At 36.9% G+C, this 13,601-nt stretch overlaps 1 protein-coding gene across 1 annotated transcript in view; it reads left to right on the forward strand.

Moving 5' to 3' along the window:
- Window positions 1-13,601, forward strand: part of DSCAM (DS cell adhesion molecule) — a gene marked incomplete at both ends in the record, with an annotated part of 449,568 nt that overhangs the window by 293,962 nt on the left and 142,005 nt on the right. The window contains one exon of the mRNA XM_079539395.1: window positions 6,539-6,817. Within this exon, the coding sequence (XP_079395521.1) occupies window positions 6,539-6,817 (279 nt within the window). The remainder of the gene's footprint in view (window positions 1-6,538; window positions 6,818-13,601) is intronic.

Consider the following 13,601-nt stretch of genomic DNA (forward strand, 5'->3'; position numbering starts at 1 on the left):
ATGCAAACCTAACAGAGGATTTCTAAAAAAACCTTAATTTTTCAACTATTTGAATAGATTCTTTACTTTTTTCCCAGGAAGTATCCATCTTTTCCTAATATGCAAAATGTTATTGGTGGATTTGAATTGCAGATCAGTTCTAAGTGGGCTCTTCTGAGTACTGAAAACTGCAGACACAGGAGGGGAAAATCTCCAAGAGGGAGTCTTTCATTGCTGCTTTGGACGATTGTGCACAGTGTCATCAAACAGTCTGCTAATTTCTTTACGCTTCATGCAATCTACAGTGTGGATTAGATGAAGTGTGAATTCAGCTTTGTACATATATGTAAGATATAACTTCCCATGCATTATTGATTGAATGTTGCCAATGGTTTAAATGAAAAAACTTCTGGTTTTGAGATCCTTCAGACACTTCTTTCATTATACTTCCTGCATTTCTTTCTCTCCAGTGCAATACCTTTTTGAATCCCTGCGAGCTTGTACACCCTTCAGGAAGAAATAATCAGATCTTCCAAAGTAACTGGAATTGTCATATGCGTAAATCAGAAAAGTGCTGTGTGATGAGAATGGGTGTCCAGTCACAGAAAAGATCCTGCAAAATTCACTTAAAAGTCCTCCTCAGAAAACAATGTGGAATGAGCCTTAATACTTGAATAAGAGTTCAAGACTTACCTGTATATTTAAACTTGGGTTCTTCCAAAGCTAACACTCTTCTGTCTTAGAATGCAGCAGTCTTTAGTTTCTGTTTGGAAAAAGCCATGCTCTTGCTCTTTTTGCATTCAGTTATATTTGAAATACTTATATATACATTTGTTAGAATTGTTCTTAAAAATGCTAATCACTTTATTTCTTGTTGGTTTGTGTAACAATGTGTATAAGTCCAGATAGTAAGTGTGTATAGAAAGCAAGTGTGCACGAACACAAGAATGGAAGTATGGAGAATGCTGCCCTAACTTGAAATCAGATCATAGTACAAAGGATGCGCAGAAAAGAGGACACCAACACTGTGGTAACAGAAGGGTGGTGTAAAATTAGCTCCTTGTGTGCAATCATAGAATACTGGTGAAGGAGAAGTTAGTATGAAGCCAGTCAAACTACTTATTGGAATAATTTTCAAAGCACAAAGTCCTTCTCTTTCAGAAGGTTTCAGAAGGTTGAAGTCCTCTCTCTTTCAAATCTGGAACTTTTGGTTCCAGTGATTTAGTTGTGTTCAGCTTTTCACAGTGTTACCTGAGGACAGAGATCACTTTAGATCACAGGGGCTAAATAGGAGCTATAGCTCAGGACAAAGTTCTAAAAGCGTATGAAAAGTAGTGGACTGGGTGAGTGCTTCTAGATAATGCACAGCCTGCAAGATGGGCTTTTTATCACAGGGCACTTTAACAATGAATGTAACAGCTTGTTGTATGTACTCTTGCATTTACCCTATGGCCACAACAAAAATGTTTCCTCTTTAAAAAATGCATAAGCAAATGCATCCCCTTGGGCAGAGAACGTGCTGCCTTCATTCTAGGCTTACAGGGTGTGATCCCTTCCCCTCACAACAGAGGCTAAAATGGGGTGATCTGATAGATAGGTGAAGCACTCTTGGCTTCTGCATAGCATTTTAACTAATCCCTTGTTTTGAGGGAGTTCTCCGAACAGTATTGTATTGCGAAGAGGAGAAGTGGGGACTGAGGCTGGAGAAGGTGCACAGCAGCATTTGCTCTGTGATACAGTTGTGGTAAGATTTTGAAGAACTTTGGATATTGGGTCAGTTTTGTTAACTAATGAACCTACAAGCACATGGAAACATTGTGAACAGCAAAGACATTATAGATAGTGATTTGGTTCTTTTATTTCCAATGCATACATTTAGGTCTGTAGAATATAACAGTATTTGCTCTTTTCAAGACAGGATGCATTACCAGTCAATGAGGGAACACACTATGTGTCTCGGATCAGTAAATGCCATTGACAGTTCAGTGAATGACGTGCCCTACTGATAAAGCCCAGTAAATAAAAGAGAGAAGCAGAAGAATCCCACAAGGGATGGAGATGTTTAGGTGAAACAGTCAATGGCTGGCTAAACCTTGACTAGGATCTGTGCAAATACAAAGCAGTTTTGGCTTTTGCAGTCCTAGTGCATGAAATCTTGGTTTACATGGCTTCTTTGAGATCTTCTATGAATGCTCTGAAAGTAATCCTTCCTATTTTATGATACTGGCCTACAGTGTCAGAGGCAGATTGTTAGTAGGATGGCTGAACCTTCCATCAGTATTCCATTACATTTTGTTATTGTGTGACTGATGGCAGCAGAAGGGCAGTCTGACACAATGGCATCTGAAGTGAATACTGTGTACGAAGCAAAGATGTGTCAGAAAGCGTGCAGAAAAATGACACCTATTGACATTCACTGACACCTGCTGAATGTTTATGGAGACCAAACAGTGGATGTGAGAGCAGTGAGGTGGTGATTGATGCATTTCAGCAGTGGCAAAAGTGACAGTAGGTCTCCTCTGCTGATGCAGGTTGTTGTGAGTGTGGCATGCAGGCTCTTGTTCATCACTGGTGAAAATGCATAGCTAATGGTGCTGACTGTGCTGACAAATAGTGTTTTGAGGCTGAGAATTTACTCTATCAAAGTGTGTTATTGTGCTCTTTGTATGTGTTGTAGTTTCCATGGAAATAAATCAGAGGTGTTACGTTCAGAGTGACCTACATAGTTTGTAGCTATTACTTTGCATCAGCCAATGTTGTGTGTATTCATTGCTAAAGTTATGTCATAGTGTGGGCTCCTCCAACAGAGTTATTGCATGAAAATCATTCAGAGAGCAGTTTCTAGTGATAAACAGGAGAACACAAGAGAGCAATGGTGTGTTCACAAAACTGCTGCAGAAAACAAAGCATCTGCAGGATGTTTTGTTTTAGTGAATCATCTGAGCAGTTTCTTCCAACATAAATCTCACAGAACAGAGAGCAAGAAATTAAGGATGTTCCTCTCTCATGGAGAGCATCATGGAAGCCTTCTTTTATAATGATCTCCCAAAGGCACAGGAGATGTTGCTAGGGCACAGAAATATCATTTAAATCTTATACATTAACAGTAATAAGACTGGCCCATAATCCTCTTTTTAAATAGACACTTAATTCAAGCACTCTTCAATAAAGCATCCCGAAGCCATTGCACTCAATTGCATAGAGCACAGATTGTCTTTTGACTGTTGTGAGTAAGGGAAGAAACATCCCTTTCAAATACACAACACATATGCACATAAAACCCTTTCTGTATATGGGTAATATGTAACATTTTATATGAAGTAAAATAATTTAGCAAACAAAATCGAATAGAAACTCTGAAATATGGTGAAACAAAAGCTACACATAGAAAAGGAAAATACTGTGATACACCTTAAAGTATTTAAAATACATTTTAATATATCTGTCCTATGGTAACTTTTCTCTAAGATTTGAAGTAGTGTACACCCATCCTACTTTTTTGTGCTTTTTGTCAATGATACAATTTTTTTTACTATACAATTTTACCAAAAATTCTCAAAGTATGCTGGTTAATTAAGCCAGATATTTCATATTGTTTGTCAGCTTTGTTTACTTCAGAAATACCTATGGCAACTTTTGATCTAAATGACTTCAAATGTGTTTTGTTCTCTTTCTATGCTTTTAATAAGTGATTTTTGGTGATTTTTCCCATCTTCAAATTAGCAAGAAGACCTGTGTTAGGTCACATTATCAACCCAAAACAGTAAATACTGTAGCTGAAAAGCATTATTCCATACTTTGAAGTATGGAGATACCATACTTTGAAGAATACCTCTTGAGTATTTACTTTTTTAAAGTACTGATTTTAAATTACACACTGCTTTTCAAAATAACCTCCTTGTCAGGAGTGCAAGCTGCTGCAGGTTGAATATACATTATATATTACGAGGCAGAAATAAATGTTGGTATCTTCAGTATCTTAAAAACCTGGGCAGAGGGAAAATGTGCTGCCTATAAATATTTTAACCGGTATACGAAATGCTCTGCAGGCTGTTGCTTGAATTTTAGAGTCAGTAAGTGTAACCTTGCCAATCAATATTTTGTGGAAAAAAATACTTCAATGTGACTTAATGATCTTGCTCGTGGTTTTTTTCATTGGGGAGCTGGAGGGTCAAGATGCACTGAATAATCCTTGAGAAGCATGTTATCTTATTCCTGGTATATTTTTGTCTATGAAAGATAAGTTCAAGTCTGTTACATGCTCAGCAGAAAATATTGAAGCAGTTTGCTACTCTGTTCTGAATTTTAGCTTATCCTTGGTAATGACACCTAGAGAGAAGAATTTAAGGGAACGTGCAGCAGGGATGTGCTGGCTAATACAGTCATTGCAGGGGGTGCAGATAGCTGCACTTAGCAAGGGGAAACGTGTCAAAACCTCCTGACAGTCCAGTACTAAAAATTCCTACTTACATTGTAAGCTCAGCGCTGCCCCTCCGCTCCCTGTGAGGAGCTGCAGCCGCCATCAGGCCTCCCCTCAGCTCCTCTGCTCTGCGCTGAGCTCAGCGAGGGGCCTCAGCCGCTCCTCACACACCTTGCCCTCAGAGCCTTCACCATATTTGGATGCTCTCCTTTAGACACTCTAACAGTTTCATGTCCTTCTTGTTACTGTGGTGTGCAAAATGATCTGTCAATGACTCAATGATCTGTCACATGAATGTCTTAGGTGCACTAAAGCAATTAGAAGAAGCAGGCAGATCTTTTGTCACTCTGTGTAACACTGGGTCCCAAGAGAGAAAGAAAGAAGTGACAGAAAACCTATAAGAAGAAGCTATTACACTCTGCATCTATATATCTGAAGCCTGATTTAACCCCTTTGTGACAGACATGCACTGCCATAACATCTCGTCTTCAAATGGCATCGTGGCTTATTCTGGAAACAGCAGAGTTAACATCCTCTTGCACTGTTACACTCACATACACCAGTGTATATCACTGAACAACGCCTTTGCCATTCAGAGGGATTGGTATCACTTTTTTCATGAATGGAAGAGCAGCCAACAGGTGCAATGATGAAAGCAACAGCATCAAACTACTGTAATAATGGTTACAAATATCAGTCCCTGTCATCCAGTAGGAAACTGGCAGAGGAGTAAAAAAATTGCTAAGAAAGTAAAAGAGGTGGCATACATTGCAACCATTTTTGAGAGCTTTTCTGCTCTTCTCTACTTCAGTTTCTGTAAAAACAAAGCTTTCATTTTGCTAAAGGGTGGTAGAACAAAAGATACACAAGTAAGCACAGAGCCACAACTCTATTTTCTTCTGAAGCTAGCTAATATACAGCAGTATAAATGTTTCTCTGTGGATGTCCTTTGAACTTTCTTGTTAAAGATGTTCAAGTGCAAAGATGTACAAGTGTATAAGGACTGTATACAAGTAATCTCTCGGTCAAGAACAGGAATTGCACTCCTATTTCTAAGATACATAACTTCTAAGAGCCTTCTCTTTTAATAAATGAATATCTGAGTATTGACTGCAAAGCTGGTTTTATAGTTCCCTCAGGAGAGACTGATGGAAAATTGTCAGATCAATCAATGCCCTGGTTGTTAGAGTGCTCCCCTGAGATTGGGAGAAGGTTCAGACTCCCACGGCTGGTTGTGTATTTGATTCCCAATATGCATGACTTTTGGCAAATATTTCAAACAGCTGGGAGAAAGCAGGACATCTCCATTACTTCCTGTTTGTTTATTAAATCCAACTCATTGCTTTATTTGTTTTTATTGGAAGTACCTGAGAACAAAATATTTTCATTAAAGATAAATTATTTCCTATGATGAAAAATAAAGGGGTGCCTATTTTATGTTATTTTGTTTTTTTTCAACCACAGAATAATGAGGAAAAAAAGTAAAAAACACCATCAAGCAAAATACAGTTAGCAGTATTAAATGCCAACTTGAAAGTTTAGAAATCAGTTTTAATTAAAGTTTACTGTTGTATCAATACTATTTGTACCTTTTACTGCATAACTTCACACAGTCTTATTAAAAATTGTGCCTTGAATCAGAAAGAAAGTAAGTCCCAGGAAGAGTTTTAGAATCTTACACACCCTTTCATCACATTTCATAGGCAAACTGGAAATTCTACTAGATCTATTCTGTGATCCTAAGCAAAGCCTTTTCCCCAGACTGTGAAAACTGGTGAGCTCCTCCTGGACTACCTCAGGCAACCCCACATCTGCAGAGTCATGACCTGTCAGTGGGATTTTTTTGAGGAAGGACTGATTGCTCTCACAGGATTCTGCCAATGGTGATCTTTTGTCTCTAAAAGCCAGGATCTCACTGATTCTCATTTCTGCTTAATGCATTTGGTAGCCAAGAAAAAGCCCATTTCAGAAAGGTATCTGCAAAAGATGTAATTTTTATTAGTTAAACAATGCCCTATGGCTGTTGATGGTATTGCTATCACATACTCAGTTTTGCACATACTAAATATCAGTTCCATTACAGCTTTTTCAGAAGTGAGATCGTACCTGCAATAGCTCCTCTTTTCTCTTTTGTTTCAGTTCCTCCTTTTATCCAGCCTTTCGAGTTCCCAAGGTTCTCCATCGGGCAGCGGGTCTTCATTCCCTGTGTGGTTGTCTCTGGAGATCTGCCCATCACCATCACCTGGCAAAAGGACGGCAGGCCCATCCCAGCCAGCCTTGGGGTGACCATTGACAACATTGACTTCACGAGCTCCTTACGGATTTCTAATCTTTCGCTGATGCACAATGGGAATTATACCTGTATAGCTAGAAATGATGCGGCAGCTGTGGAGCACCAAAGCCAATTAATTGTGAGAGGTAAGTAGACATAATTGGTTCGAGGGGTGCCAATGAAGTGGATTTCATCAGTATTTTGTAATGACATCTGTTTGATGGGAAGTATAAAACGGGAAAATATGGTAATCTTATCATAAAAGACAACGCACAGAGAGGTGAAGCACAGAAACAAAAAAAAAGACTTTTCTATCTAAAAGTAGTGAGTCTTGAAATTAATCAACAACCCTGAGTTGCAGAGTGTGAACAGGGTAGCCACAGCGCTGACTTCCCAAACAACTTTGAGGAACAAGCCCACTCCTTGGGATCAAGTTTTTCAAAGGATATCAAATTAATCTCTTTTATTTTTCTAGGCTGATTATCCTCATTTTTGATTTAGAGCTACTTCTCATATAACATTACCTCAGTATAAAAGCAAAACATTTATAATGACGTTCTTTTTCTTGTTTGTGTTTATTACTCAAATAACATGATCCATTTGCTCTTGCTCATTTCACAACATTTTTCCTTGAAATAAATGTGAATATGGAACTTCAGTAAGTAAATATTTTATATGAAGATCTTTTAGAGAAATACTTCCCACATCTTATGCCTTTCAAGTCATACTTTGGCCAAGTTCCCTAGAGAATATAACTTTTGATATATTTTAAAAGTCAGTGTGCAAAATTTAGTATGCGCACTTAAAAAAAAAATAAATAAAATAAAAAAAACAAAAAAAACTACTTCTTTTTCTTTCTGAAAGCTTTACAAATTGTTTTTAATTTTTCACTTTTTAATAAAGTAAAGCTATTACTTTCTTCTCCCGCCACTATCTCCTTCCCACCAAGCCATTAGATTCGTCAAAGTAAAGAGGCATACACTGTAATACCATAAGTGCCCCTGTTTATTTCTGCCTGTTGAAGATCACGACATCTTATAAGTTTACCAGTATATTTCTGGCAGTGGTGGTGTAGCTTTTCACCATGTGTTGCCCAGGAAAAGCTTTCTGGAGTAGCAGTCCTGAAGTTTACAAGGGCTACTCAATTTTCCCCCTCTTGCTTATCTTTCTACCCCAGCTAGTGCTCTGCGGCAACCTTCTTTAAGACCTTCTCTCTCTGTCTATTTAAATGGTAATGGCTTAATCAGTTTTACTTATACATCTGGGATAATAATTCCCACTCGGAGGGGAAGAGGGAAATATAATATGACATTTGACCTGAATTTTCTGCCAGAACCCTGGACTGACCTCTTTCCCTCAGTATTGAACTGCTACAGCTCTCTTGTTCCACAGAGGTCAGAATGTAGACATTAGAGGGCTAATTGTAATCACTACTAGTCCCCATCCAACCCAAACTGCACATATCTCAGTAAATACTTGATTTCCTTCTCTATTTCTCCTCCAAGTTTTCTGATCCCTCCTCATCTTTTTGTTCTTAGGTACAGTGTAAAGGAAAGTAGTAGCAGTATTTTTCTAAATCCATTGAGCAGTTTTTCTCTAAGTAAAGGAAGAAGAAATGGCATTTAAATTCCTCTTGTGGAATTTAAATGAAGAAAACAAAGGGAATATGACTGTTCCCCACAAAGTTCTTGTCACCATTTTCTTTTTAAAAGTACTCAAAATGAAGACTGACATGTTTTCAATATACGTGAGAGTCCGTATAATTCAACATAGTTGAATAGTGCATAGAAAGACCTAGAAGTATCATCTAAATCCGATCCATTTCTAAGATGAATGGAGAAACGCAAGCCAGCAGCTTGTTGCTACATTGTAACCATTAGTACATAAATTTTTGCAGAATCCATACAGTCATGTAAATGCTTCAATGTTTTTCTCCCTAGTATTTTATCTCTCTGATCATGTGTGTCCTGTTGTTTAGCATTCTTGTTTTCCTGTAGATTTCCTATGTTCTTCCTACAAATATTTTTGATATCTAAGATGAACTACCATTTTGCTATGAGTATTAAATGGCAAAAGATAATCTGTTCAAATTTGTGGGCACCTCATGGTTTGTCCTCACTGCTTCTGTTCCCATTAGTCGTTCCTGTTATTTTGTGTTGTTTAAAAAGAACTAAGCAACAATAAGAATATTTTAAAATATCTAGACAGCAAGGCTGGATTTTTCCTGCCTTAACTGTCAGAGTAGGTGAGTAGCTTCCACAGATTTTCCTTGCAGAGCATCATGTATTAAATGGAGGACAGTGAGAGAAATAAAGAGAGGGCAAAAGGCTGTTGAGCAGATCTGCCACCCTGGATTAAGAAACAATCAGAGCAATCTCAGTTCTCTCTGCCGTGGGTTTCTTGTTGAGGAGCTGGAAATAAGTCTTAGCTACATGTTCTGGGCATGGGTCTTCCAGTACTTCTCCTTTCCAACGAGTTACTGGCCAATTTCAGACACATTTGAACAGGGGAAAATGCCTCCAGTGGAGCTGAAAGAATAAAATCTTAATGTAAAGATTGGAAATATCTTTGCTGAATGTGATGCAGTGTACTACCGAACAGCTGATAATAATGAGCTCAAGAGAACAGCAAGCTCATGTGAGGCCCTTTGCAAACAAGAACTAGAAGTTGATGAAATAGACAATGGGAGAAGCTTCCCTCTTTACTGCATCAGGGAGTACAAGTAGGAACTGCAGGTGAGTGGAAGTAGAGCTTTCATTCTCATAATTTCGAGCTGCACTGGATTCCATCCTGCAATTCCTCTTGGAAGTTAATAAAGAATTTACAAGCTAGAATAGCAAGCTAGAAAGGTTTCTCAAAAAGTCATTCATCATTGTTATTTTATTTATTCTCACACTCCTGGTTTGCTAGGCGTGCTATTAACAAAAAGGAAAGAATAGGATTCTGTCATGAAAGCCACCCATGGAAATCAGGAAAACATCTTCCCTGTCAAATACTTACTATGCAGGATTAATTAAGGCTTTACTCATTATGACTGTCTTCTAAAGGGTGGTTAAAGAAATATATACACTTTGTCACATTTTTCACTTCTGTAGAGTTTCTGAAAATGAGAGTGAAAAAATTATGAAATAAAAAGCAGTGAAAAATCTTATGGTTGGAAACTGAAAAGAAAGAGCTCATAAATGTATTATAATTGCACAGGTGCTGCAAGAACAGAGAATTCAGTGATAGCAATGGGTGCAAAAACCATGATGTTAAAATTCCTGTTAATGAATAGATCATTAATTAAAATTGAGACATGGTCTTTAAATATCTAATAATGCCCCTTAATACGTTTAGTACATTAAGCATAAATGTGTTTACATTTTGTACATGCCAGAAATATTGAATATCATTATGTAGGTAAGCACCAAATGAGCAGTCCATGAGCATTGAATATAGAAAGTATCAGTCTGCTTTCTTATGGTTGGAGGTGGTGAGATGCAGCAAATGCAGCGATGGAAAAACAAGGAAAAGATTTATAGTTGCAGCTAGTATCAGAATTCCTTTACTTTCTTTGCTGCAGCTTTGCAGGTTACCCTTGGATGATTTTCTTTCTATGTAATGTTTTCATTAGACAAACCTGATCAATGCAAACCACTAGGCTTTTTTTTTTTCTTTAACCGCATAGCAAATAGTTTCTCTAAACCAGCTAAATTGACCCCTTAGGTCCAATGACCAAATTTAATAACTGTTCGTTTTTGCTAAAGTACAGTGTTTAATGATCTCATTCATTAATACATCAGTCATTGCTTTGGCTAATTAAAATTCTTCCATCATTTTGACAGTATGATTTAAATGTAAAGTACAAATATTCCCTGTAAAAATGAAACACTGTATTCTAGGTAAACGGCATAGATTATTTCTTTGCTTACTTCAGTAGCCCACTGCAGGAGCTTATGTTAGGAGCCCTTCAGGATTGTACTCATCTGTGCTTGGGAGGCAAACACATTTCCAGGGATTGGAATTCTATGAAGGAGAGTTTGAGTTTGTCATCTGAATCTCTGTCATAAAGATGAGCCATAAAAAAATTTTGGATTTACATGAAAAAAAAAAAAATTAGGAAATGTCAGCATACAGAAATTAATTAAGTTACTAGCTGGTAATGTCCACCCTTTCAAACTGAAATGACATTAGTAAGTGGTGTCTTCTTAACGTACCAACTCATATTTTCTCATCTTGTCAGGATTGTTTCAAACAAGTAGATAATTTAAACATTTTCCTTCCTTTAATATGACAGTGTGGCATTTATGTTATTTTCAATATCCTATTGTAATTTTTCTCATCCTTTGTTTTCCCTGTGTGAGAGCTTGAATTTGCTAATCATCATGTTGATGGAAAACATGGTTTTTAGGTCCTTTGAGTTCAGCTGTTAAATAGTTTACATTTGCCAACTTACTGCTCTTACACTAAATGATTCAACAACTCGTTTTTCATCACAGATCCATGGACTGTATTAAATGAGATATCCTAACAGAAACTCACTGTTAAAGCAATTTCAAATGCCCTCTTTATGGGCTCAAGAGACTGGGGTGGTGAAACAAAGGTGATAGTAAAAGTAGAACTCTTCAGTCATATTCATAAGCTATTTCAGTTTCTTTTCTTTTATAAATGGGTAGAGGAGGCTCACGCTTCTATGACAAGAGAGAGAAGAAGGAATCTAATTGCTTTATTTCTCCATTAACTCTACTTAAGCACATCAGACAAATGAACTTGGTTAAGTTTGTAATTAAGAAGTCTTCTTTAAGGGCTAATGAATTCCTTAAAGATAAAGAAATAGTGAATGTTGCTTTGTAATCCGATGCTAAGTATCAAAATCTTTACCAAGTAGTAAACTACTTCATCTTCCAAAATATGATAGCACATAGCACCGAAGAAATTATTCATCTGAAATAACATTTAGAAAGAAACTATCAAAGGGGAAGAAAATACAGAGATCTCCTTTTACTTCTTATTTCTATATGCAGAAAAATCCTGTGGTTTTACCTGGATGGAAATAATTGAAAGGTCACTGAATGAGTAATTTGTTTTGCTGTAGCATCATTTATGATTTTTATTGGCAACATTAAAACTAAGGGTCAAGTACACCTGTCCTCAAAATCACAACAGCAGTTTACACTTCTGTAAGTAGTCCTAAAGTACTACCTAAAGGAAGACTGAAATTTCACTCAATATGTGGAAATTGATGCTGTTACCAGATGAAGGCACAGTTTTTGCCTAGGTTCATACATACTCTGTTTATGGAGCACTACAGAGAAACAGTATGACTGCTGATCATACGCCTAGTTCTGAAGCTTATATGGCAAAATTCAATTTCCATAGTTGCCTTCCTGATATCACATTCTGTGTAAAAAATAATGGTTACAATTAATGATACCAAGAATGTGAGAGCAAGATCTTATGTTTTGTATATACCTGAAATCAAGGTCTTAAAAGCCCAGGTCAGAGCTTACCATCATTTAAGGTGAACGCAGCACATATATCTACAGTCCATGGGTGTGTTGAAGATGTGTTGAAGCTGCATTTCCATAGAAATGATTGAATACCATTTATCCGTGTCATCTATCCATTTTTTTCAATACATGCCAAAAAGGATTAGATAAATGCATTATGGAAATGGATAATTTAACGCAAATAGTATTTTAAGGTCTGATTTCCTTTATTACATAATGTGCATAATATACAATTTTTCTTTTTCAGAATTCAGAATTCTGCTTGTGCCCCCCCTTTAATATACTAATCAAATTATTTCCTGAAAAAAATGACAGTACATGTCATCAATGTCATCCAGAGTAGATGAGGAATATAAATAAGTAGTTTTTAAATGAGAAGGAAATAAAGAATTTACAAAAATTTTGTATTATAGGAGAAAATTTAGAACAATATTATGCAGTTCACACTTTTCAGTGATAGAAGTGTCTGGTAATCATGAGTTATCTCGTTGCACTGATTTTAATCATTCACCTGTAAAACTGACACAACTGAGGTGAATTTTGGGGGACAGAAGAGATGGATGAAAAGTCTTTCAATTTCAGAGAAAACACACCTTTTAATTCAATTCAAATAATCTTGTGAAGTCAAATGCTTTTAGTTACATTAACAATACATGAGTGATAGTCCTCTTTCCTTTGAATAATCTCAAGAGAAGAACCTGAATATATTGCCTTTAATTTTAATTTCTGAATATCCTTAGGCCCTTGAATTGACCCATTATTCACTACAATTCCACCTCAATTACTTTCTGTCTATTGGAATGCCACACACTTATATTCTCTCCTAGGTGATGTAATGAGAGGTAATTAGGTTTGCAAAATCAAGAAGGTGGTAGATAAGAGGGATATGGAATGGTTCTTCATCAGGTCTTCCATTACTGAATGCAGGAGACACACAGTAAAACTAAGTGGAGGTCTAGTTAAACCACAAAGGAAGGAATACTCCTTTTTACAGTGCATAATGACTTTCTATAACTTTCTAGCTAAGGAAGTTGTGAAAGCAATATTTGGCAAGTTTAAAAGGTGATTAGGCAAACCAACATGAAACAGATCTTTAAATGCATAGTAGACATACAAGGGCAGTTTTGGTCGCTGAGGAAATGCAAAGGGAATGAGCCATGGAATCTCCCTTGCATCTCCTCCCCAAATAACATGTCAGGGTCAGCTTTGCCAGGGTCAGCACGCTGGACTATATACATTTATTATGTATATGCAGGTTTATCACCAGTTGGACTTCTGTGAATATAGTTTGTCCATACACTTTAAACTCCACTATCTTTACCTACACAATATCTTTTAATCAAAGTGGTGTGGAATTTGGGTTGGTGTTATTTGTTTTTTGGGGTTTTTTTGGTGGGTTGTTTGTTTGTTTGTTTTTTTAATGAGTGGGTTTTTTTGT

The sequence above is a fragment of the Tetrao urogallus genome (assembly GCF_951394365.1).
Source record: "Tetrao urogallus genome assembly, chromosome: 1".
Classification (NCBI taxonomy): domain Eukaryota; kingdom Metazoa; phylum Chordata; class Aves; order Galliformes; family Phasianidae; genus Tetrao; species Tetrao urogallus.